The sequence below is a fragment of the Strix aluco genome, chromosome 15 (genome assembly GCF_031877795.1).
Source record: "Strix aluco isolate bStrAlu1 chromosome 15, bStrAlu1.hap1, whole genome shotgun sequence".
In the NCBI taxonomy this organism is placed as follows: domain Eukaryota; kingdom Metazoa; phylum Chordata; class Aves; order Strigiformes; family Strigidae; genus Strix; species Strix aluco.
In genome coordinates, this window is record NC_133945.1 from 15,444,022 (window position 1) to 15,470,742 (window position 26,721).

General features: G+C 33.8%; 1 protein-coding gene across 13 annotated transcripts in view; it reads left to right on the forward strand.

Annotated features, from left to right (window-relative positions):
• Positions 1-26,721, forward strand: part of SNX29 (sorting nexin 29) — a 147,157-nt gene that overhangs the window by 34,331 nt on the left and 86,105 nt on the right. For all 13 annotated transcript variants that reach the window (XR_012625312.1, XR_012625313.1, XR_012625314.1 and 10 more), the window contains exons 12-16: positions 1,840-1,903; positions 3,182-3,310; positions 13,078-13,160; positions 17,358-17,464; positions 26,372-26,488. Coding sequence is in view for 10 of the 13 variants with exons in the window: in XM_074841333.1 (XP_074697434.1) it covers positions 1,840-1,903; positions 3,182-3,310; positions 13,078-13,160; positions 17,358-17,464; positions 26,372-26,488 (500 nt within the window). In the remaining 3 variants the exon portion in view is untranslated. The remainder of the gene's footprint in view (positions 1-1,839; positions 1,904-3,181; positions 3,311-13,077; positions 13,161-17,357; positions 17,465-26,371; positions 26,489-26,721) is intronic.

A 26,721-nucleotide genomic window follows, 5' to 3' on the forward strand; every position in this document is an offset into this window, starting at 1 on the left:
CAGCTTTGGTTTTGAATGTGAGTAATATTATCAAGGGAGAAAGTAGAAGTCTTTTTTAATGTGTGTTAGTATTTAATACCCACAAATTTCACTTTTGGCTTTTCTACAAGATTTGGATTTTTTTTTTTTTTAATAGCTGTATAGAGAACTCATATAAAGATGCTAAGTTACTGTAGAAAAATAATTATTCTTTCTGTGCTGAATTAATGGAATGCAAGATGCCTCTAATGACCTACTGAAATGTTTCTTGCTAATGTCAGTTAGTTCTCAAGCTGTAATGTGGAATGGGTAGGAAAGTAATCGTCTACTTTCTGCATGGGCAAAGAAGCAGAAATTTTTTGGAAAAAATCTAGCATGAAGAAATTGGATTGGCTGATTTCAAGTGATAGGAGAACCCTGCCGAATCCAGCAGATTGCCAGTGCCAGACTGGAAGTGTGGTGTCTGCAGTGACTGATACATTTGATTGACATAGTAAAAAATTTCACATTTTGGCCACTACTAGTTTGGCAGACTTAATCTGGTCCACAGGAGAATGTTAAGTTTTTTGTGAACTGGCCAAAATTTCTGTAACTATAGAAAATATTAAGAAAGAATCAGGTAAATTAGTGAACTGAATGTAAAGGGGAAAAAAGTTGTCCAATGGCTTCGCTTACTTGGAGAAATTAAGTAATACCAGTTCTGACAGCATGTTTTCAGTAAAAGCACGAGGAATTTGCTGACATCTGCTTTGAATATTTGAGGAACAGAATTGGCTGATTTATTATGTATAAATGAAGGTGCATTTCAGTTAATTGTTGGGAGGGATGTTTTAACATAATTGTGTCCCTGCAGAAGCTCTCATGAAATTATTGATTAACATATGTGAAATTGTTAATGAAATTGAAAAACAATAATCTGGTTTAGGACATGTATCCATCCTGATGTTTGTTAGAAGCCATTCAAATCTTTGAAGATCTGTTGTATTTCATGTATTCATGCAAGATCTGGAAGTCAGAATCTGTTTTAGATTAGGTGATTAAGTCCTAATATTTTTCTGTAAAGTTATAGTAAATAGTAATAGTACAGCTGTACAGTTATATGGTAAGACCTTTATAATAGCAGAAGGACTCCAGGTGAGGCAGTGCTTTGAGCTGATGCTTTTCTGTATGGTATTCAGCTACTCTGGTATCACTGTTAAACCTAATCCTAAAGAAGTCTATAAAAATTCTACATTTGTCATAATTTTTTAAAAGTAATTTTTATTCTCAATGTAATTACAGAAAGTATTTTTAAGGTATTTGTAGGAAATAAAAAGGTTTTCATAGGAGATTGCAAGATTCAGAAATCCCATCGTCTTTAAGCTAGTCTTTAAGACTGAGCTTGAGAAGAAATGCCATGAAGAAGCAATGACACTATCTCTGCTCTGGCCTCAGTGTAATAGTTATATTTCCTGTGTCAGAATTTCTAGCAAGGAAAACAAGCAATTTGAAGAAGTTAAACAAGTAACAGTGTATCTCATTAATATGCATGTAGTGAAAAGGTGTAGTCCCATACTTATGCGATTAAAACAAAACAGCTGCAGCCACAGGCAAACTTGTAAACAGTTGTATTAAAACCAGATGCAGACTAATCTGATTTGTTCAATAGTTCTGATACTGTGTTAAATAATACCATTTTTGAAAGATTGCTTAAATTAGTGATGAGATTAAGAGCATTTTTTGTGCTTTGCTGAATAGCAAATGATGTTGGCATCATCTTAAGTATGATGCTGAATTAGTGCCACTATGTACATGACTTTTAGATTTGAAATAAGCAAAAATACACACACAAATTAATCTTTTTTTGTCCCTTCTCTTTAGATGAACTTCGTCAAGCTATTGTGGCCATGATGAATAGAAAGGATGAACTGGAAGAACAGAATAGGTAGTTTTCTTTTTCTAGTCAAGAGGCACTATAATTTAAAAAAATCTGTTCTCTAATACAAACTGTCCTTTGTATAAAGTTATGCATAACCTTTGTGTACTCTTTTTGATCTATATATTATTTTTCTGTGAAAGGTAAGCTCAACGCTTCAATATTCAGCTGTTGATACTAAAGAGTAATGTTGCAGGTCAAATTTTTCATTTGAATTTGAATCACATATAACTCTTTGTATCTTGGGAGCTTTTGCCAGCTGTAGTTTTTTCAAAACCAAAACTTATAACCAAATGATTCTTAAGGTCTCTTAAAACAGCTTTCCAAATGACTAAAAGTTTGTCATTGTACAAATATTCAGAAAATTTCCTTTTTTCCACTTCCAGTGCAGAAATGATGTAGGATGGCTAACAATGTTGCGCTGAAAGTGGCTGTCATTTGTGAGTGTCTTCATGTTCACTTGGGGCAAAATGATGATGTAAATGTAAAAATGATAAGTTGCTTATTTAAAATGCTGACAAACCTACATTGTATTTATTTAGTCTATTGGAACACATCATTAGATGAATGAAAATACAAATATATTCAAGGCATACTGTTTATTATGCTGTAGTAGGGCTATTTTGTTAATTTACATTTTTCTACAGATATTTTAATTTGGTGTGAGTGGGTTTTTTCATGTTTTGACTACTAACTGGTCCCATTTTCCTGCCTCTTATCCTCCCTGCTCCCATAATTGCAAGTTATTGCCGCATTTAGCTTTGCATTTTTTGGCAGAAGGACCAGGATGTTTTGGGGTTTACCATTATGCATCATGCTGACCCTTGCTATCAAAGGTTTTACACAGAGGTCTACGGCAGTGCTCTCAGTAGAGACAAGACCCCTAACTGTCTCCTGCTCTTGTTAGTAAATATATTGCTTATAGATTATTCCTGAGATGTATGGACTTGCACTGAAGCACTGACACCAGATTATAAGATGTTTTCTATAACAAATTCTTTCTGCATGGAGGTGTGGTAGATACCATAACAGTTGTGCTTTGGACATGTTGATGAGTTTGTAATACAAATTAATAGTAAGCCCAACTGTTTTGATTGGGTCCTTTTTCCTTGTAGCTTTTCATATCGTTGTATAATCAATTCAGGTGAATTTATTACATTAAATAATAAAATTTTAGGATGACATTAATGGTATCATTCAGGCAACCTACTCTGTGATTTGTAGAGTATTCTTTAATTACTAGGTAGTGTTGGCAGTGTTCTAACAGAGCCTGCTGCCTTCTTCCAGATCTCTGAGAAATCTGCTTGATGGAGAGATGGAGCATTCAGCAGCGCTAAGGCAGGAAATGGACAACTGGAGAAGGAAAGTAGCAGAACAGGAAGAACGACATGCCACAAAAGTCCAAGCCTTGGCACGGTAAGAAGCACTGAAATTGTCATAAAAGGTAACAGCAGTGGGACAAGGGAATGAAAAATTCTTCAAAGAAGAAAAAGTAATTTTCAAGTAGTTTAGTTTTCAGAAGAACATAAGTGATTTAGGATGAAAAATCCCATGGCCTTTAGCTGAATTTAAGCTGAAAAAAAACTTTGGAAGATTTTCTGACAAATTCAGTGGGTTTGTGGTTTTTGTTTTGTTAAGTGTTAAACAGTAAGTGAGAGTTTAAAATATTAGTAAAACCACTGTTATAGCTCCAGAGGAAAGGATATCAGTGAGCTGAACTTATGACAAAAGCAAATTTAATTTTAAAAAGTAATTAGACTAATATTAAGAAATATAAGCCATGAAAGTAGCGACAGTTAGATAATGAGACTGGATACAAAGGAATACATGTATGTGACAGGTAAATGTAAGAAGACCCTCCTCAACCCCCCCCTCCCTTTTTTTTTTTTAATTAATTTTTGTTTTACTTGATATTTGGGAGATTATTGGTATAGCTGTCTGCCCAATCTGGAACAAATCACAATATTGAGGTCTTTGTTTTTTTCTTTCTGTTGGCTATATGATATTCTTAATGATGTTGAAGTACCTAGCACTGTCTGCAAACAGTAGTTTCCAAACCTCATATCTGATATAGAGGGCAAGGAGGGAACAGAAACACTGTATCAAGTGTGTCAATGTTTATGGTGAACTGACTGATGTTCCTGTCCTAGAATAATGAAATGCTCATTCTAATAGTGGATGTGTAAAATATAAGGTGTTTTTTGGTTTTTTTTTTTTTCCAAAAATACACAAGATAGATTGTTCTAGCTCTCATACCTGGAGCCAGTGAGAGCTTGTTTTGGAGACTATTTCATTTTAATATTACTCCACAGTATTCCTCTGGTAGATGTCTGATTTAGTTCCATACTGAGATTAGTATGGGGACCCCTCTCCTCCCAGCAAGTTCTTACTTCAGTCAGTAAAAGTTGTGCTGAGTGGTCCTAGTGTCAGTTAAATTGAGTAGGAATATTTGTGTCTATATTTATTGCTTTCAGTAATATAGAATATGTCAGTGTCAGCTGCTGCTGACACAGATACCCTTCTGTATGTACCCTCACATGTGTAAGCAGTAAAGAATGGATTATCCATCCTCTTCAGTGACATTTTCATCCGATCTGTCTTCCTTCCATCTGATTATTTAAGCATTAATTTCTTTTCCTTGGGCTGATGTTTTGTCCTGTTGTCAGGTTTTCATGGCTGACCACTTTATCAACAACTGTATCATAAGCAACAGTTGTTGCCAAACAATATCAACAGTAGCAATTTCTGAAGTGGTACAACTGCTTCCCCCTAGCTCTAGGAAGGTCAGCTGAAACAGGTTTTTCAGGACTGTTTCCAGTCAGGTTTTGACTATCTCCATAGATGGGAGGCTTCCCAGCCCCTCTGGGCAGTGTTGTTGGCAGTGATGCATTGGCAATGCTCTTCCTAATGTGGTGTAAGATGCTGTTGGCTTTCTTGCTGCAAAGGGTGCATTGCTGGCTTGTGGTCAGCCTGTTTTCCACCAGGACTCCCAGTTCTTCCTCCGCAGAGCTGTTTTTCAGCCCACAGCATATATGGGTGCCTAGGGCTATTCCTCCCCGGATGCAGGACTTTGCATTTCTCCTTGTGGAACTTAAAGGGATTTGTCTGAGTCCAGCCTGTCCAGGTCCCTCTGAATGGCAGCACAATCATCTGGTTTATCAACTGCTCCCCAGTTTTGTAGTGTCAGTGAACTTGCTGAGGGTGCATTCTGTCCCAGCATCCAGGTCGTTAATGAAGGTGTTAAACAATATTGGCCCCAGTAGTAACGTGCCTCCAGATTGACTTTGTGCCACAGGTATTGTGAAGGAAAAGAATTTTAACCCTTGTCTAAATGTAATTTAGCTTAAGAAAGGCTTTTGAAGGTAAATGCTGCTGTAATAGTGTGATTATTTTCTTCTTACAATTCTAAATAATCTCTAGAGTAACCTATGATGCCTAAGATCTTGGGGATGATTCACATGTATAGCAAACAACAAACCTATCCCAAATGTTAAATAAGATTAGTAATCTGTGCCTTATCACAGAGAGGAGTGTTTGTTTTCTGCATGTGCAGGCAGAGTGCTTAGTGTCAGTCATGAAGTACCACAGCTGAGATTCCTATAAGCTTCTTATTGCATAGCAAAACTAGTATCTTAAAGTGATAAATAGAAAGCTTTCTTAAAAAAAAAAGTATTAAGTTACTAATTCTGCTTTTGATGACACATCAAAACAAACTACTCACTTTGAGGGAGGGAGAGATATGCATAAGTGGGTTTGACATTCATGTGATGTAGGGCAATTGAGACAATGCAAATACTTCATCATTTAATATTCATGTTTCAGGTTATAGGAATTGTATATTCATATTTCTTTGACTCACTTCCCCCACAGTTTTAGAATTTGCAGTGACATATGGGTGAATCAGATATTTGTCATGCACATACCTTTTTAAAGAATAGATAAGGAGCTTTTATAACAAGATCTAAAGAGATGCTCACTTGCCCGACTTGTTATTTTTAAATAAGTTTGTTTAATTTCTCTTATTGCTGTGGAGACTGGGTATATTTTGTTGATTGTTCTTCTGAAAGTCAGTTTACCTTGTCACATGACAAAACCAGTGTTGAGAGCTGCTTAGGTACAACAAATTCTTGTATCGCAGGTTATTTTGGACTTTGGATGCATTTTTTTAATGATTCATTGCAACTCATTTTCTAGCACATAAGAAATTTGCATACAGTTATTTTGGAATATAGGTTTTTCTTCTAAATTCTTTTGTTGGTTCACTTTGTACACTGTAGGTGATGCTGCTGCAATAATAAAAGTAAAAAGATTTTTAAATTAATAATGTTTTAAGCCAGGAATTTGGGCAAGCTGAATAATTTGAAGAGTTTGAAATAACAAAAGTTTTGGAAAAGCTTTGTAAGTGCTGCATAATACTAGGTGAGTGAGAGGAAACTCACTCAAAAAAAGTTTCAGATATTTTTTAATAGTGAAATCTCACTGTTTACCTTGAAAACAATTGATCACATGACTAGACTAGAAAAATTTCCTCAACTGTAATATTCTGAACATCTTAAGGCAAAGAAAATTATTCAGTACCAATCTGAGTGTTGTAATTTAATGAACAAATATGCTTCAGATTATGAGAACTGATATTTATGTATGTCCCCAAAGCTCTTCTGAAGAATTTGACGTAAATATCTTCCTGAAGGCTTTGAGGACACAAATTTCAGTGACATATCAGTCAGTGTTGAAATGATTACTTCTGGATATCTGCAAAATTGATTTATTCAGCTGGTCTAGACTCTCCAGAGTCTCTGATCTCCTAGACAAAATGCTAGCTTACATAGAGAAATTTTCCTCAATTTCTGAAGTTCTCTTTGAAAAATGGAAAAATTCTTAAGTCATTTTAGTTTCAAGCAGTGGTAATTTCACTCTTCCATGTGAAGTATTTGAATATTTTGATAACAGATAATACTTTGATAACAGTTATGATATTGTTTCAAAAGGAGCAGTCTCAGCATTCAACCTATTTCCTAGCCTTCTGTTAGAATACACTGAATAGACTTTCTAGTATAATTTTGTAAGCTGTTTTTTGTTGTTTTTCTTTTTTTCTTTTTTTTTTTTTTCCCTTCGTCAACGAGCATTTCTCAGATGGCATGGACATATTGTGCCAGTGGCTTCTTGGCAATGCAAAAGTTTTTTAATTGAGATTCTTTTTTTCTGCATGGCATGCTATTACATCCTATTGTTAGGCAAAGAAATTTATTGGAGTTGACTGTGAAATTGGATAATCTCAGATTGCATATTCTTAGACTATATTCAGAAATGTTGGAGGAAAGCATTTTACAAAGGACAAGCTTTGTAGCAAGAAAAGCAGCTAGAAAAAAACGATAATGTGCTATGTAGGGAAATAGGGGATGAGAATTTTGACTATATTTTACATTTTTATGTATCTTCTGTTTACTGTACGTTCTGTAACCTAATCTGCCTCCTTTTATCCAGTGTCTGTGTTATTTAAACCACATTGCTTTCGGATTTGGCATTTTATATTAATCTGTTTTCTAACACTTCATTCAGAGCCATAGCACTTCTATGATGGGTGAAATGATGTGCTATGCATCTTGAAACGATTGCATCACTTACCTTAAGCAGCTTCTTAGAGAGAGGAGAAAATATCTCTTGTCCCTGCTTGTGAAAACTAATTTGAATATTCCCATATTCAATGATTTTTTTTTTCCAGCTTAGTTAGTTGGTGACATGTCACAAGTTCCAAAAATATTTTATAAAAAGTGAGTTATGTTATTTCATAGGATAAACAACTTCTTCATATTTATTATCCACAAAGCCATCTGGATGTGATATCAGTGCTAAGATAGAGCCCCCCTTTCATAATTTAGATTTGAACACAGTCTATGTTGTGAAGCTATCATGAGAATAGTTTTGAGTTTATCATGCATATGGTGTTTGTCTTTCATGACAAGCAGTTAGGTTTATCACATTATTCCTCATTACGGTATTTTTCAGAGATAGTTCAACTTCCACTTCTATGAGTAATAGTTCTAATTTTTCTTACTTCATTTAGGATATATATGATTACAATTAATGGTGATCTTGCACCTCCTAATAGTAAGATAATAGGATAATTCAGGTCGGAAGGCATCTCTGGAAGTCATCTAACCCAATTTCTGTGTATAGATTCTCCATATTCTTGCAGTACGTTCTTTATATCAATTAATTCTCAAGATTCATGCTTTTTTTTTTTTTTAGTATTTGGAGATTTGGTACCTTTATAGTGTTTTCTAAACCACTAAATTTTTATCAAGACATAGACATCTGTTGGATTTTTTTTTTGATAAGCCTGAATTTAGAAATAAGACTCGTTTTAGGCATAAGCTCCACAGAAAACACTTGTTAGTATCTGAAGTTTGTGCCAGTAACTTAATTACAGTATTCTTTAGGCCATTATAGTTGAGATACATGAGAAACTACTCTTTCAAATTCTTTTCTTACCATGTTCATTTTACAAAAGCCCTAGAGGAATTTTTGTATCTTTTTCAAAAAGGAGTTGTGTGGGTTTGGGTTTTTTTTTCCTTTTTTTTTTTGTGTTAAGGTGTAGGAAAATAAGTCCTATAAGGCCTCTTCCTCTGCAACATAAATCACAACTTAAAGGTATATTATTCTTTAACCTTTTAATAAAGTTTTTGGAAGTCAGCTTTTATAAAACACTTTCTTACTGGTATTTGTATTAACAGCCAGAAATCTTTTGATGAATGTAAGATGTATCTAATTTGACTTGTATAGTAAACCTTAACTGTGCTTGGTGTATGTTTACATGCTTCAGTAAGCATAACTATCTGTCACAGAAACTTTGTGGACATTACTGGAAAATAACCAAGCTCCTTCAACTCCCCTTGTCCTGCTATAATGATAGTTTTTAAAAGGGATGCTATAGCACAAGGAAGGTGGGGGAGATTTCACCTGCGGGGTGTTGGTGGTTCTCCAAGAATACAGCAGAAGTCTCAGCAGGGAGGGTTGATCCACTGCTGTGTTCCATATGAATAGCATCTCTCTTCCATGCTATCCTCCCTTTGATGTGAGAACATGCTGCTTGTTATCCTGTTACATTCATCCTCTCGTTATGAGAGTCCTTAGGGAACAGTTGCTACTTTTCCTGGCATGAATTAAGTTTTTGGTGAGGATATGCCTTTATCAGTAATATTGCATGCTACCTTTTCATTTGTTATATACATAGAAGTTAGGTATACGTTTCCCAAAATGTGAACTTGTTTTATGCTGCTAAAAAAAAAATTATCATTCTTACAGCAGTTTTGTTTTTTTCTTAGGCAGGATTTCTTTAAATGCTAATTTTTAAATAAATAACAAATTGAGAGGAAGTGTAATTATTTTTCCTTCAAAATTAGGCAAGGAATTGAAGGTATTTGACAACTTACATTTATTATAAAATTGATCATTCCTTGTCATTCCAGATAATTTTCCCAAAAAGATAATAAATAAGTTTGTTGTTGCTAAGGTGTTCTGAGGCTTGTACCATTCATGAATATTAAAGAAAATTTCTTTTCAGTAACACAATATTTTCTTTCTGTATTAGTATGATCAATGTCACTAAATATTGCCCTTGAAAAGTAAATCCTTTATTATTAATGTTTTACTTCATAGCTTTGGTGAAAAGGATACCTTACACTAATGCCAGTCAAGTATTGCTGTATAAACAAACCCTGACTGTATGCATACTCTTGAAAGAACTTTACTGAATGTTTTTCCTTTTTCTGACTTGCTTTCAGTACAGGAGTTTAGTAGGATCCTTAAGATTTTTCATATAACTTGTGAATACATACAGTGGTTCAGGTGAATTTTCAAGCATGTCTCACAATAGAAATACTTATCATTTTAGGGATTTTATGAGGTGGTATCTTCCATTATAGAAAATTGATAAAAGTTATTCATGTATCACCATTTAAGGTTCTGATACTTACATTCTTCTCTTTGCTTGCAGTTGTTATTATGTACTGATTCATTACCATAATTAGTATTGTATTTTTCCTCTGGTTTTAAGCAAAGATTAATGGCTGAGAGTAGATACATATAATTTTGTAATATTTGGATTTATCTTTGGGAAAAGTACTAAAGCAAAAAGCTAACTACAGAGTTTAATTGCATCATCAGTAATTTCACTGGATAAAATTGCTATAGAATAATGTATACTCTGCTAAAAAAGGTTCATTCTTACTGCATTAGCTTATAAATAACATTTATTGGAACCTGGAAATATCTTTATTTGGTTTTCTTTGGAGAATAGTCAAAGAACTATGGAGAAACTCCTACAGGTGCTTGAAAAAACTTCAGATGGAATACAATTTAATCTGCTGTTATAGATGTGGCATTTATAAGTTGCTGTATTTAATGTGTTTGTATTTCTTTAGTCATACTTTTGGAGAGATTTTGGAGATAAATCTGCTCTGTCAGAAACTAACTTTGTGTTTGTCTTAAGGAAAAAAATGTGGGGAAATGCATATGTTTTTTTTCTTTGTCTTGAAGATGTAAAGCTTCAAAGATGTTCTGCTAATCTGCTTTTTATGTGTACCCAAATAATAACAAATTATAAAGAGACCTGAGGAGGAGTTAAATTCTGGTTTCATAGGATGCTTTAAATCCATTTTTTTGTGATTGGATTTCAAACCTTAATATTTTTTTCCATATAGTGCTTAATGTGCAGTTTTCTAGTTTTATAATCAATCAACCAAAGAAAAGTATGTCTTATATCATTGTTCTGCATGAGTAATCACCTATGGTATAAAGCTTAATCAACAGCACACTCTAGACCTGTGCCATTTGAGCAAAAAGAGTAATTTGTAGGAGTACTAGATTGCCATCCTCTATCGTTGAGCTGATACAGGGTAAAATGGCATATTATCACTCTGTCTTTCAGCTACTTACTAACATGGTAGAAGTGATCAGACAGGAAAATTTATTATAATCGAGATTTTGGAGGTGGGTGTGCTTTTAGTGGCATAGTTCTCTGTTTCTGTTTTCCCATGTATTTCAGCCCGATTTTTTTCTTCTTTTTTCTCTATCCCCTTCAACTTGTACTTACAGTCTTGTTACTTATTCTTCAGCACAGAATGTGGAATTGTTTGGAGTACTTCAAAAGATGCTGAAAGCATTGTTTTTATCACTAGTTTCATAACAGGCTAACAGTTTAGCTCCAAGTTAGATGGTAAAGTTTGGAAAAGTTGCAGAAGTAAAGCTCCTTCACATAGAAATATTTAACATCCGTAACAATACGTAGTACTGTTGGTTCAGCTGGACAAGAACTCCTGCAAATCTGACCCTTAACTCCTATACAGGAGTTTCTCCTCCTACAACATACTTGCTATGAATATCGGATATAATACCTCTTGAAGTCATTAAAGACTTTCCAGTGAGTGCTTGCCAATTTATTTTTTTTAAGCATGCTGCAATAGAAGGACCGATATAAATTCATGTATATCAGGATGCGCCCTCTTTGGAATCTAGCTGAATAGTAGTAATGAGAAAGATGTCAAGGAATAAGAATTAATAAGATAATAAGGAGGCATATTAGAAAATTGTGACTGGGTGATAGTATCCTGCTTTGAATTTCAGTCTTGTATCAAAAACCTTAACTGAATTAAAGTCTTTCTAAAGTTCATCTGAACTGTATCAATTTTAAGTTGATAGGCACAGTAGTAAAAAAATAGATTTTTTTTTTTATGCTGTTTCAGTACAGACAGAAGGTACTGAGTCTATTCTCAAATGTAAAAATAAGATGGTGTATGATTATTCCATGAGAATCCTTAAAACTCAATATATTGTAATTGTATACAGTTATTTCCGTGCAGACATATTTACACTTCTGGTGAGAAACCTTGTCTAGCTGTCATATAAATATTTTTTCATGAATGAATTATTTAGACTTGTTTTAATGTAGTATATAGAATTAAACTGTATTTCTGATTTTTTTTTTCCTTAATCTGAATATCAGCATCCATTGCTGGTGGAAAAACGGACTTGTTCTTTGTTGTCTAAGAAATGAAAAATATCATAAAATGCATAAAATCATCAAGGACTTTGTTAAAATTTGATGGTTGGTTAATCAATAGTTTCATCTCTAGCAACCTCCTACTAAAGAACTGAATAAAATTGAGGTTACATAGTTCAGAAAACTGATTTGGGATCCATTGAAATATGAATATAGTACCAATCTAGATTTTTAAAATATAAATATGGCATTGCTCACATCAGCAGTTTATTTTTGTGTATGTGTATATATAAAATATATATATTTTGTGTGAGTGTGCATGAATATATATATAGTATGATAAGGACCATCAAACATATTTGCATGTGTTTCTGAATACTTCTTGTTCTTAAATAAATTCCCATAAATAAAATGCCTACCTTTTTGTGTATAATCTCTTTACAGCTTCCTGTAATCTGTTACATATCTGGGGTTTCTCCATTTCTAGAGCTTGTACCGCTCCTCTGGCATGATTTTGACCTGCCCATGTTCTCTCTTCTCTAACCAGTTGTGGGTTTCTTGTGTGTTATGTTCTCTGCTGCAGCTGTAGCACCTATGTATTTCTACCCTGAAGAAGAGTACCCTTCCTACCCTTGAAGAAGAGTAGAAGTTGTCTGAATTCCCTCTCTTTCAACATGTTTTAGTTATGGGTTTTTTTATATAAACACTTCTGTCATACTTGGTTAACTGAATGGGCTTAGATAATGGAATTTTCAGACATGCGATTTGTCACCTTTGGTTAAAATTCAATCGGTTAAAATCCTTTTTATTTCCCCCCAAATATAAACTAAGGTGCTAGTATCCCATCCTTATTTTTTTAATTGATTGTTGATTTCGATAGTCTGTATCATTTTTCTGCTGTTAATGTATCATAGTAAAGAAAATCTAAATTAATTAATGAAAAGTTTTTGATTATGAGATAATCTGTTTCACTGATGTGTTTATGTGGCCCTGGAAAACTAGGTTTCCTGGTACTCTGCTGTTGATGTATTATTTAATGTGCAGGTAACTTTCTTTTCATCTTGGTCACACAACTCAGTCAAAGCTTATTATTACAGAGAGTATGTTTTTTTCCATTGAAAGGGGGTTTTCTCTATGTTGAGAAAACAATAATATTTATTTATTCTGTTCTTTTTATCAACAGAGAAAATGAGGTGCTGAAAGTGCAACTTAAGAAGTATGTGGGAGCTGTCCAGATGCTCAGAAGAGAAGGTCAAACAGTGGAAGGTAAGGATAAAATGAAGGGGGGGGGGAAAATTCTGTGCACAGGGTTTGTTTTGCTGTATGCTACCATTGAGGCAGAGTTTATTGGAGGCGTAGGTATAGTAACAAAGTGATGGAAGTGACTCCTGGAATTGTATAAAAAAACCTGACAATGAAAGAATAACCAGTGAACAAGCATGCCTCTGGTTTACAAGAATCTGCATTTTTTTTTTTCCTGACTGATCCTGATCTCTGTAGATAACTAGCCACCCAATCCTGTGCAAGTTTTGGTCCATAACCAAAACTTCAGCCACACAAAACAGTCCTACTGTGGCTGGGAACATGGTTCATACTTCCACATGCTACCCAGTATGACATCAGCCCTCCCCCTGTTGGAAAATATCAGCATCTGAAAAGATGACAGTTCTGTTTCTATGAGAACTGTCCCTGACGCATCTCTGACTGGGCTATTTGCTGCTGTGTGAACAGTTTTTTAATGCAGATTGATATCAAACAAACAGAATATTATCTGATGGCATACCATCAAATTACTGCTAAGTAGAAACCATCAAGAAGTCTTTGCTTTCCTTGCTGAGTCTTTGCCAAAACAAATGAAATAATTTACATGAAAGTGGGATTAGCAAGAGATAATAATAAGCCCTATTCATCTCTTCAAACTATGGTAGGGTAGTATCTCCCAATAGTGAAAATAACGTATTTTATATCTTTTCCTTTTGAGAAAAATACCGATGTAGATTTTTGTATTTATTTTTACAGAACGTTTTCTGTTAGATGAGGTGATCTTTCTTTCAATAAGAAAAAGCTATCAGATGAAAATGTGATTTTAAAAAATAACCTGTGAATTAATGTGATATTGGAACATAAGAATAATTATTTTGAGGAGAGAAAATTTAGTATCTCTAGATTATACTGTTACTGTTGTTTTGGAAATCAGTATTTTCAGACTGTTTGAAATAGACTCTGTTTTAAGACCAGACATTTCACTTTCTTTGCTAAATTGCTCTGACTCTAATGAGCAGATTTTATATCTGAAAGATAACAAGTTAAATTATCAGCAGTATTACCTGGTTTTCTTCAGTGGTCAGTGGAGCTAGAACTGTCCGTGACAGGGTGAACTGGAGTCTTGATTCTGAATCATCACCTGGTGGGACCTGTATTTCCACTGACTACAGAAGGTGTTTTGGGAAACAGAGGTGGCTTTTCAGAAATGAGAACCATCCGTCTTTTTTTTTTTTAATTGTCAATGTTGTGGTCATATAAGTGGGTGTATGAATGGATACTACATTAATTCTCCTCTTCAAGGCTAGTTAAGTAAACTTATCTGGAGTTTAAAAACTTCATTCATCCTGAAAAGCAATTTTGTTAGTGAGAACACATGTTTTTACTTCCGACTTTGCTGGAGTGTAGTGATTCATATTAAGAATTATTCACGAAAACCATCTCTTAAGCTTCTTATAATAGCAGAAATTATCCTTCATTAGGATACTGACAGTTTCCATGATGAGTGCAATTATAGGAAAAGAAAAAAAAATATTCCTAGGCTAGCTATATTCTGCCATGTTAAAATTATGCAAATTAATGAGTGATAAGAATAGAAACTGAGTAGGACGGTCAGATTTTATAGATGAAAAAGGGGGATGGAACAGTACCAACATTTCTAAAAATGAATACGTGTATGCTTTATGCTCAAAGGATATTTTATCAATCCACAGTAATTTTTCGTAATATTTATCATTAGTGACCAGAATAAATTTCAGCTATATGCACTATTTGTAATATTTTTTCTTATATTCTAACTTCATGCATTATAGTTTTATAAAACCAAATTATTTTTTCCTTAGCTGCCATTGAGATTTTTAAGTGGAATTTTTAGTAGTACTGGGCCTCTGACTCAAAAAAAGTACTTAAACATGAAAATAATGTCTGAGAACTAATATGTTTAGGTACACTTGAAAAAAGAAGAGTGAAATGAGAAAAAGTTTTCTTTTACCAGATTTATAGAAACTATTGCACCCATGGTTTATATAAATAACTTGCATTATCTCATCGTAGGCATTCATATTTTTCAGGTGTGAGCTTTCATAATTAAGAATATTTGCATTATTAGAAAGAGCTATTTGTACTTTTCAGTACATAGATCTTTGGGTAACTTCAGGCAAATTATTGAATTCCAATTGTGGTATAACTTAAAGTGATTATAACAACTTGTCTTAAGTCATTTTGTTCTTAATTAGCTCACATGCTCAGAAGGATTACAGAGTATGTTTAAAAGACCTATTACTGTGTTCTGAGGTTGTGACAATTATGTGAAGAAAATAGGATGAAGAAACTACTGTTTTCTCGGCTTTTGTCATTTTAAGTTAAAATTCTTGTTGCTTTCTTATATATTAATTTACACACTCATAGGTTAATGTTCTTGGCTTTCAGCTGGCCGTACACGTAGATAGTGGCATAGGGTTCTTATTTGCTTAAACTTGAAAAACTCCCAGCTGTCATCTTTTGCTGTAATGCTAGGAAATTGTCTTCATCAGAGGCATAAACTGTTGCATACAACTAATTTCACTGCTGCCCTATGTTATCATAATGAGTAATTTCAACAATGATTAATCTTCTTCCAAATGGTATCAAAACAAAAGTCTTAAATGTATTGTAGATTTTAGAACACTGTGTTTAGACTTTCTGTGACACTGTTTTGAAAGAGTCAAAATAAATTGAGCTTCTGCTGTTACTTTTATGACTATAAATAGGGAAGAATCTACATGTTTGCTACAATAATCAGATCAGATGGTATTGAGTATGGCTTTTAAATAGTTTCCTAAAATAATAAATGAAACTCAGCATAATACTTTGCCTTGTGGTGACTTAAAAAAACAAAAAAACACTCAGCAAATGTGATTATAAATAAATTGCCCAAGAGTCAGAATGCAGACAAGTTCAGAATATTGTACCAGCTTTCAAAATGAATGATCACTGCCATAGACTGAGCAGCTTGATATTGGTATTTAAATATTTAATAAATGAGCATCCTGATTTCTCAGCCATCGGCAGGAATTGGATGTGTACCATTTTTCAGACCTGCTTAGATACAGTAATATTATGTATATGAAAAGGCTGATCTTAGAAGTTTCTGGCTGAGGAACTTCAAGCAAGATTTACAAGAAATTGCTCTTAAAATAACATTCAGAATTAACTTAAAATAATAATAAACTTCTGAATGTATATATTCTTCCTCAAAGCAAAAACAGTTTCCACACTTAGGACTATTTAGTCAGATGAATTATGGTGTCTTCTATGTACCTTATGGTGGTTGTATATATAGTCTGGATTTTGAAAAATGGTGAAAGCATTTGTTAAACCTTTTTTATTAGTGCTTGTTTACTTTATATGTGCTAACTTGTTTTTTTAGAAATTCATGATCTATGAGAAAAAGTTGAATTTGACTTTTTGTGATTTGGAGAAGAGAAGACTTAGAATAGGCCTTAAAGTGATCATGAAATACATATATGGTAGCTAGGAACAGAAATAGAATAAACTGTAGTTTTCATTCACTGTGGATAAGAAAAAAAGCAATGGGCTTAAATGGCAGGTGAAGGAAGTTTGATTAGCTATCAAGAAAACCTTTCTTAGAAGAGTACTTAAATTTAAATAGATTGTGCAGGGAAGCATGAAATCTCCATTATTTGAGGTTTCGAGGCATAAATTAGAGAATTAACTGTCAGGAATGAAATAACTGCAGCTGATTCTGCTTTACACAATAACATGAAATACTAGATGAAGTATGGAATGTCCATTCTCAGCCCTATTTTCTGTAATTTCTATGATATGTAAGTAGACTGTGCAAGTAATATGAAATTATATTCTGGAAGTGAAGTAGAAAAAGGACTTTAAAGAGGAGCATAGGCTTACTTTTCAAAGGCTTTAGGTAGGATTTGCAGTTACTACCTACATATATTAGATAGCTGTAGTCACAGAACAGCCAAATGCTTTTAGTTTGCATTTTTTTGTGTTGAGAGTACTTGTCTAATATTGCTCACAAGAAAGCTCCCTGCAGCATTTGTATTTTAGTACTTGTAATACTGTTTAATATTACATCCTATTTTGATACTTCTAATAACTCTTTTAGAGCTATTACTTCTAAACAGGTTGTCTTAGATGTTTATGTAATGTAACTTTTTAATTTGAGATATCGCTTTGTTTTAGTTCTGCCAAACATTTGGACCACTGATGGTGAACTTACTATTCCAGAGCAAAAGCAAGTCGAAAACAATGAGGAACTAGCCAGCTCTTATGAAAGAAAATTGATTGAGGTAAAGTTTGTACTGTACAAATTTTATGGAATCATAATTGTAACATAACATTTGAAGCTGCAAATAGTTTCCTTGTCCAGTTGTTATTTTTTTCTCCATTAGTGTAAAGAAAAGTCTGATTTTTGCCTTAAAAAGAAAAAAAGGAAAGATTTAATTTTCAGGCTTCTGTGGTTAAAATACAAATTTGTTCATTCAACTTCAAAGCATATTTAAAGCAATTCAGATAATTAAAAATATGTTTCCTAACAAGGGTACACATTTATACTTTGATATTAAGATGAAGGTTTTAATAAATAAACAAGGTCCTTAAGGTTATAACTGATGGTGGTGAAGTTGAAACCATCACAGACAATAGGTTTCAGGTATTGTATAAATTACAGTACATAGTTACAGGCATTGCTGTTTTGTCAGTTTAGCTTTAAAATGAGGACATACTGAAATCTGTAGCTTCTTCTGTGTTTTCATACTGTTTTCTGATTGCTAAACTGTGTTTCCTTTTTGTATTGCTTTACCGTATAGCTTATTGAATACTGCAGCATGGAAATGGATGGTGGAAGCTACTAGTTCTGTTGATACGACCATGTTAGATAAAGTTCTTAAAGCAAGATTCACTTTTAAGACTAATGTAAAATTCATTAAAGGAAAAAAAGAAAGATTAGGTTTTCATCCTAAATTTAAATACAAATGATTTTCCAGACAGAAGTAATGAAATTTAGTATCTAATACCCATATCTCCTATTAAATATTAAATGAACATTTTTATAAAAAGTAAAACAATTCTCTGTCTTTCTCTTGCCCAAAATACTCTGAAATTGGATACTCATATTAACTGATTAACATGAAGATGACTAAAAATGCAGGTCATGCATCGAAGAGATTAATACAGTTCTTCTGAAACATTCATACTTGGTTATCCTTTTCTCATAGGACCATGTGAAACTAATTTTCTCCCTAATGCATACCTTTGGTTGGGTTCTTCTGACTCCTTTCCTCTGTTCTATACCTATCAAAAGAATATCTTAATTAAGAACACAGGTAAAATCTCTTTCAGCTTTAAAAGCGTCCTTCTTAGTTCTACTAAGTTTGTTCTGCATGTTCAGGAATTTGTTGCTAACACTTCTGAGTTTGTCAAAGACAGTGTTAGCAGTAGCACTGATGGCACAACAGTAGGTGTAATCACTGGAAAACCTTGTTGCAAATCACATCCAGAAGAGGAGGTCTGTATCTGGGTCTCACTAGTCTATAACAATATCTTCACATATTCAAAATAGGATGTAACCCCTGTAACAATCCAGAGGTATTTACCAAAAGTCATTACTCCGTTTTCTCTCCACAAATGAAAGATGTGAAGTCTTATTTTCAAAGGTTAGCCTGCATTGTATTTCACATTGAGGACTAGGATAGAAACCACTCTTGAATGCTGTTCTGGCAGTTCCATTCAGCTAGAATTGGGTCTGAAAAATGTTCAGACTTAAGCAGTTTTAGTAACTGTTACCTTGTGCCTAGTAGACTGTTTCAACTGAAGGCAAATATTGCCTTGAATTTTTTGGTAGCCGATCAGGATATTGAAGTCTCCCCACAGAGAAATTACTAGCTGTCAAGGGAATAAAAATAATGGTTCTGCTGAGTAATTAGAATTTTTTTCCTGTTTTTTCACTGGAAATTATTTTGTTCATAACAATATATTGAAGAAATTTTCAGTTTCTTACCATGTTTGTAAAAAATTTGTATTTATCAAAGTTCTTTAATTATGATCTGTAGATTGGTTGATTTAACCAAGTGGGTAAAGAGAAGTTGTAAATAAAAATTCTGAAGCAGTAAAGAAACTTAAGAAACTTTTTACTGGTTGTTATGCTTAAAAGAGTGTTAGGAAATTTTGGTAACAATTCTGCATAATTGTTTTTAATGGTGTATTTCCTTAGAAATAGTAGTGCAACATCTAATTAGTTACCACAATTTCTTTTAAACTCCCCATTCGAAAGCTTGTTGGGATATTGCTAGGTCTTTGGGTACCTCTAGCAATTCCCATATGTTTTCCAATGTCATATGCTTTGGGGCTAGAATGCTATTTTGTTTTAGAAGAGAAAGTAGGTCAATTTATACAACTCTCAAGCCATGGATAATAAAGTGTGTTTAAAATAATCATAAGATATGTTTTGGGCCATTGCTATGCATTGTTAGTGTAAGTTTGCTGTACGTAAGGTAGAAATATGTTTCATTCATTTTGTCCTGCTTATGTAAGATTTGTCAGAGTAATATCACCAGAAGTTTTCCTGTTACACACTGAGGGATAGACAAACTCTTCATAGTTTGCATTGCAGCTAAACTCAAATTAAACAATTACTAAAGACTTGCTGACATGTCAGACCTGATATTGCTAAGGTTTTAAAATGAAGCAAAACAAACAAAAAAGCTAAAATAATTGTGGTGTTTGTACATCTTCAGAAGACCTGTGGTCAGACTGTTATCTGTAAGACACTCTTTCCAATTGGTCTATTCTTTCTTTTTGTGGCTGTAGATCAGTAATGAACTAGTAAATATATCTAATTAGAGAGAACATGACTTAAACTTTCTTTGCAGTTTCAGCCTTTGATAATTTTGTACTTTATTTTAGAGTAATTTTAGCTTTTCATCAAAGTTAAGTTGTAGGTTATGCTCGTGCTGTACTAAACTGTATTATGAGAGTACTCTGTTAAAGACTCAGTAAATGACATAGAATTTTCAGTTTCCTGGTATAAACTACTCCTGTCAGACTAGGGAATGAGGAGCTCCTCTGCTGGAATAACACACTTTTGATGTACTGAAACTTGTATTGCAATATGTTAAACCCTTATTGTTCTGCAGAAACGCTCATTCTTACAGGAATGTTGGAGACAAACCAAACAGTTAAAAAAAATATATCCTCTCCAACTCTCTAAGGCTTTCCTTGTAGAAGCCTGTACAAGAAACATTTCTAGGAGTCAGAATTTTTCTACATAAGTTAACTAGGTATTGCTCAGTTTTTAAAGTAAAGCTTCATAGAAATATGCAGTTTGCCTTTTAAAGAATTTGAAAATACTCTTGTACCTTTTTCTAAAGCTCACAGACTTCGCTTTTTACGCGGTAGCTGTACTATTGTATTTTTATGCCTGACAAATTGATCTCTGAGCATTTGGCATGTGAGGCTGGGAGACTTTTGGACGTGGAAGTTGCATATGCCAATCACGTGAACTCAAGATGTGAATCACTTTGTTCAAATAAGTACAGTCAGTAGATTAGAGAGTTTATTTCTGAATATTAGATATTCATGAGATCTGACATCTGTCAAAAAGGGTAAGTTGTGTTTTTTAAATTCCTGCCAAATCATGCAGCTCTTCTGAAAAGTTGAATTGTTTCAAACATTTGAAATATCTATGAAATGTAATTTTGGATATTAAGCCAAGCTTTCACCATTCTGGAGAGTTTCACTTTGAATTTTCATGCCTTCTATTCTTTCTTGTTGAACAAGTAATTCGTTGGCCAGTTGCATCCTGAGGCCTCAAAAGCATCCTACTGATTATTTTACCTCAAACTGTCTTCTAGATTTTTAACTTTAATCTCAGTTTCATTTCAAAGTGCTCAAATGGCTTTAAGCAGTATTGAGGGTTTTTTTGAGCCAGGAATTACAGGAAAAGAACAAATTATGGCAGGTATCACTGTAGTTGGGTAGGTGGCTTTTTTTAAACACTGTTAAATATTTGACCTTTTGATTATTTGTTGTTGTTGTTTTTGTTTGGTTAATGGAGTAAGGAAGTATTATAGTAGCTGTGTATATATAGCTGTGTGATGTTCTTTAAGGTTCTTTGTGCTGCTGTCATTGTTAGTAAATGGAAGTTCAAAAGAGCCTTTCAGTCTTAAAAAATCTGGATATATATTGTAATGTAATTTTGGTCAGATTTATCTTTTACTAAGAATTTTTCAGTAGTATGCTATCAGATAGTTAAAGTTTCTAAATATTGGAGTATTTTCAAATGTGAGATATGGCTTAGTTCATGATGCAGTACATGAGTTGTGTTTGGGTCTTTTGTTACAAAATCCCTTCTCACATAGTAAGCTATCTTGTCAGGGAAGGTACCTTAAAACACTGAAAGCTTTGCCAAAAAGTCTCAGCATCTTTGTAGAACTGTCTCTGTTTAGCATAACAGGTAACAATATATTGTAATGAATTTCTTTACTGTGTACTGAATTGAGATCCTGAAGTGGGGAATTTTGATGATATAGCAATTTTGGTAATGTCTGCAGAAAGTGCCACTTATTCTTTAACATGAGATGATTATGTGGAAAGGCTGCGACAGCCACAGAGCAACTTAGTTACCTGCTTAAAAAAACCCCAACTCTGGCTATGAAGAATTGGTTGACTGCTTGTCAATTTTTTTTCTTGTGCTTTTCTTCTAAAAATTTTGATTTGTTCTTTTATTAATTTTGATCCCTAAGTGACTCTACAAACTATTGGGAAACCTAGAACCTTTCACTGTATTAACAGTATGTGCTCTTACCTATTAATGACATTCTAAGACAAGAATGAAAAGAAACCTTTCTTTAAGAAATAGACCCTGAAATATTAAATAACTTAGTTGAAAACTTCTCTGAGCACCATTTCATTGAACTACATGACCCATTTTATTGGAAATCAATGAAGGTAAGTTTTGTGTTCTTTGACAGGATTCTGTAAAGACATGGAATTTTTTTTTTTTTCTCCTAGATATTAAAATGCCTACAAGTACAATTATTAAATAATAGCACTTGTTTGCTTAGATTTAACATTTGTTCAAAGGAGAGAATTGAAATATAGCCTTTTGTGAAACAAACAAAAAATCTTTGGCTCTTGTTAGCTTTGAATAAACAGTGCAAGTTTGATCTCTTCTGTTTGTATCTGTTCTGTCAGTCATCTTATTTACTGACAGCTCCTTTATTAGCATACTTGCATTCTGCATGAGATTTCATTCAGGAGGCAGATGAGACTAGTGCATTAGTGGACAGTGACACTTTTGGAAATCGTTATTTTAGTTTCTAATTTAAAGGTCTTAGCATGGCATGGAGCCTTGTTTTTAAATGTTAGTTGTGTTTGAAGTCAATATATTAAAAAAACACAAATTAGTAAATTGGTCAGCACTTTTCTGTGGAATCACAAGGCTTTCTGTAGCTTTTGTCAGTTACACTATTACTGAAATACAGCGAGATGTAATTTCATCTGTTCAGTGTGCTTTGGCACAAGGGTAAATCCTTTTTGCGCTTCTTAAAAGAATTTGTCTTATCTAATAAGAATTGTGAAATATGCTTTTATATATGTGTATATTTATTTTTTCAGTAAGATTTTTATGTCCAAATAAAAAAAAAAATAAATTTGAATAAGCTGTTCACTTCTAAGTGTGTCCAATGCACAGTTTTAAGTTACTAAGTACAATAGTACTAGAAGTGAACTGGCAAGAACTATTTTTTGCACAGTTCTTGAAATATAATATATAGTTCTCTGAATGATGTGTATTGCATCTCTGTCACTGACAGACTAGTCCTGGCTGAGTAAGATGAACAGTTTTCTTTTCTGAGGCAAGAATGGTGTGCCCATGTATCACCATGCACTTAATCAGTGAGCCATTTAATGTGCGCACCGGTCAGATTTTTTAATTTGCTTTACAAACAAATTTATTTCTGAGTCACTGCTCAGAAATATTTACCACTTAATGGTAAATAACTGTGGTAAGTGCTAAGCTGTTTATTCTGCAAGTTGTACAAGGAAAAAATGGTGTGGCATTTACAGTGAACTATGGCTGTTTCTTATCTTACTCACTGTATTTTAACTGTTACAGGTAAGCTATCAAAGCAAGATTTCAGGAAGAGGTAGTATCTTTTGTTATATCAAATCACACACTTGGAGAAAGCATGAACAGAGTTCTTCAGGTTAAACACATGCTGTGGTTTATGTTGCGTCTTTGGTGGCAGTATCAATTTAAGCAGCCAATCTGTTGTGTGAATCCTGCTTCTGTATCACAGGACACCTACCCCACAGTTGCAATGGAACAGTGGTTTCTATGTCCATGGTGCAAACTGGTTTGAGAACCTGGTTTGGCTTAAAAATTATTTTCGAGGTATTTTCATTCAGATGGCTTTCCTCATCTGATTGACAGTCCTGCACACAGTGTAGATGGGAATATTATTACTTTATCTAGTAAAGTTGGCAATTTCAGTTCATAAATGTTGGTAATTTATGAAGCAAAACTGCTTGCTAAGTGGCACATACTACGTTAATCGTAGTGCAGAAGTTCATATGGATTTAGATATATTTGTTTTTGCAAAATGAGCTTACTAATTACTAACAAGTGTTTGAAGTCAAAGAATCTTTCTTTATCAAAGCTGATGTTGAATGAACAATTGAGATATGAATACGTAGTGTCATTAATTGATAACATGGAAATCCTAACATCCTGATTTTTATCAGGAGGAGTCCGAAAAGAGTCTAATTATGAGGCTGGGAAATTAGTTTTTCTAACAGGATTAAGTGCAACAGAAATGCTTGACAAGAACAGAAACAAAACCAGTAAATTAAAGCTGCTTTAGTACACTATAAAAATAATAAAAAAGCTTTTGATTGTTGAAACTATATTGATAGTATGTTAAACCTTTGCACTTCAGAAAGTGAGGAGTGAAACTAAATGGTAATTCAGATGTGTTGCAGGCTTTTTGTATTGTGATGTGTAAGTAAAGGATCAATATTAATCTAAAACTGCTTACATAATTAGGCAAACAAATAAAAATGCCTGTTTGGGTTTAAATAATCACTCTCTGAAATCTTTAGTTTTTGTACATCCTGATAGTCCCATTACAAGGAAAGTTTGTTGTTAGTTCAATTGCTGTTACTGGTTTTTAGCTCTTAATTTGCTGAGTATTTCAGATAGTTTGTAAATTCAGAATTATCTGGGCTTAGTTTAGTGCTTTTTGCGTATGTGCCACACTGATGAATTACTGGATTTGAAGGACTCCTAATTTAAAAATAAATTGGAAGAGAATACTTGAAGTTCAACTCAGGTATAATTATTTTTATTTTTAATTTTTAATCAGGGATGTTAGCTCCTGGCTTGTCAAATGGAAGCTGTTTTTTCTGTTTGCTTTGAATATGTGAAGGATACACGTTGTCTGGAACAAAGCACTAAATTAAAAGCAAGCACTAAATTAACGAAGTTGAATTAAACTGCTTTATCTTGAGGAACTTCCCTGGGAAGGAGGGAGAAGGCAGAGTGGTAATTCAAGAAAAGGAGAGCATGAAATTCTTAGATAGTAGTGAACTGCCTCCAGAAGGGAAACTATGAACACTTGAGAGATTTGGCAGCAGTCCAAGTCCCTGTGCTATTGTTGAAGGTAGTGGATTGATGTTCATCTTACTCAGCTCTGCTTTCATAGTGTTACCCCATTGCCTCTACTATTCTCTTAGCTTTGGATGGCTATATGAGAGCTGCTGTAACCTGAAAAACATGTTTAACGGTATTGTTGTGGTAGCCCGCTACGCCCACTAGAGGGGCCAACTGCTCACTGCTTCTGTTTTCATCTAACTACTGTTAAAATTGTAGCTTTTCTTGCTCTACCCTGGGACTGCTCATCTGGCGCTCCGCCTCTGATAGTGGCCCTTGTCAGTATTCCTTTTGTTAATACAGGAGTCATATAGGGGGGAGTTACTTGGAAACTCCTAACAGTGGGGTTTTCTGAAGAGTCTTTCTTTTCCCTTGAAAATAATTCTACAATCCTTTTTTGGCTCAAATTTCTTTGCTGTAAGGCTGCAAATGGCATTATCAGTTCAAGACAACTCCCTTGCCAGGTATATTATATACTGATGGATCATCCATCATAATTGAAACTTACATTCAATTTTATAGTATAATGGTTCTGATTGGAGTACCTAAAAATCTTGCTGAACAGAGATTTTAAGTTTCTTTTAGCCTTGCTCCCTGTTTCTGCTAGTTTCCCCATCACATTCTCTTGATGGTAACATGTTACTGCTACTATTTGGACCTTTGCTATTTGGGAATTCTTGTCCTCTTGGGAGTTCTTCTCCTTTAAGCTGTAGGTTTACACTTCTGTGTAAGAGAAATTCAAGAGCTCAATATCATCTTTAACCTTGATTTGAGTTTTATTGTTTCTCGCTTCTCTTGTCAGGGAACCAACAAACATAGTTTGCTCTGTAAATCGGTATCCTTTTCATCCTTGTCATTCATCCGGCCCTGTTCACTTTCATAAACATCCTGCATCAGTTGGTGCTTTCTTGACACTTTGACTCAAAAATGGAGAGCACAGACATAGCTAGACTTGGTGTCTGAAACGGCCATGCTTGAGGCCACACTATTTACCTGTGCACAGCTTGTGTCACAGTGTAACTGTGGTATTTATACTCCTTTGGCCCTTCTCAGAATTGCCTGGGATGAGTGGATTTCGAGCTCCAATCCTATTAAAACTCCAAATAAGAGTGCAGAATGTATTACTCATGCATTGTTGACAAATTTTAATGCAGTTTGTGCATTTTGCATTATTCCCAGTTCAAAATAGTGTGATTAGTTTGTAACTGTTGAGTGCTGTGTTCACCAAAGAATTAAACTGAGAACATAAGTTAATAGGTCAGTTGCCATAGGATCTTCTCTGATAGGAATAAAATTAGACATAGAGTTGTATTTTCTCCTGTTGAATTCAATATCAAAACCTACATTTCAAGGCATGAGTCAAAATTATTGTAACAGTGTCTGTTCTTAATGGTCAGTTCAAACTAATGCATTAGAAATGAGATGCACTACTTGGAGAGTATGGTAAAATAAAAAATATAAATAAAAGTTGATATGTATGCAAGAAGTTAGATAGTGGTTTTTTTTCTAGTTGAGATCACAGTTATCTCTTGGCTTTGTTTTTTAGGTAGCTGAAATGCATGGGGAACTGATAGAATTCAATGAGAGGTTGCACCGTGCTCTGATGGCTAAAGAAGCTCTTGTGTCCCAGATGAGACAAGAACTAATTGATTTGAGAGGGCCGGTAAGTGTTTGTTTATTACAATATAGAATACCATTCTGGAATAAGCTCAAAACCACTACTTGTGATGAAATAAAATATATATTAGCTCATAAGAAATAACAGCTAATAACACATCTGTCAAGAACACTTTACTTGATATTTTTGATAGTGCTTGAGTCTCTTTAGCAGAACTGAATGTAAAATAGATATATTCAGACAATAAAATTGTTTTCTACCAACTATTGCTTTGCTTT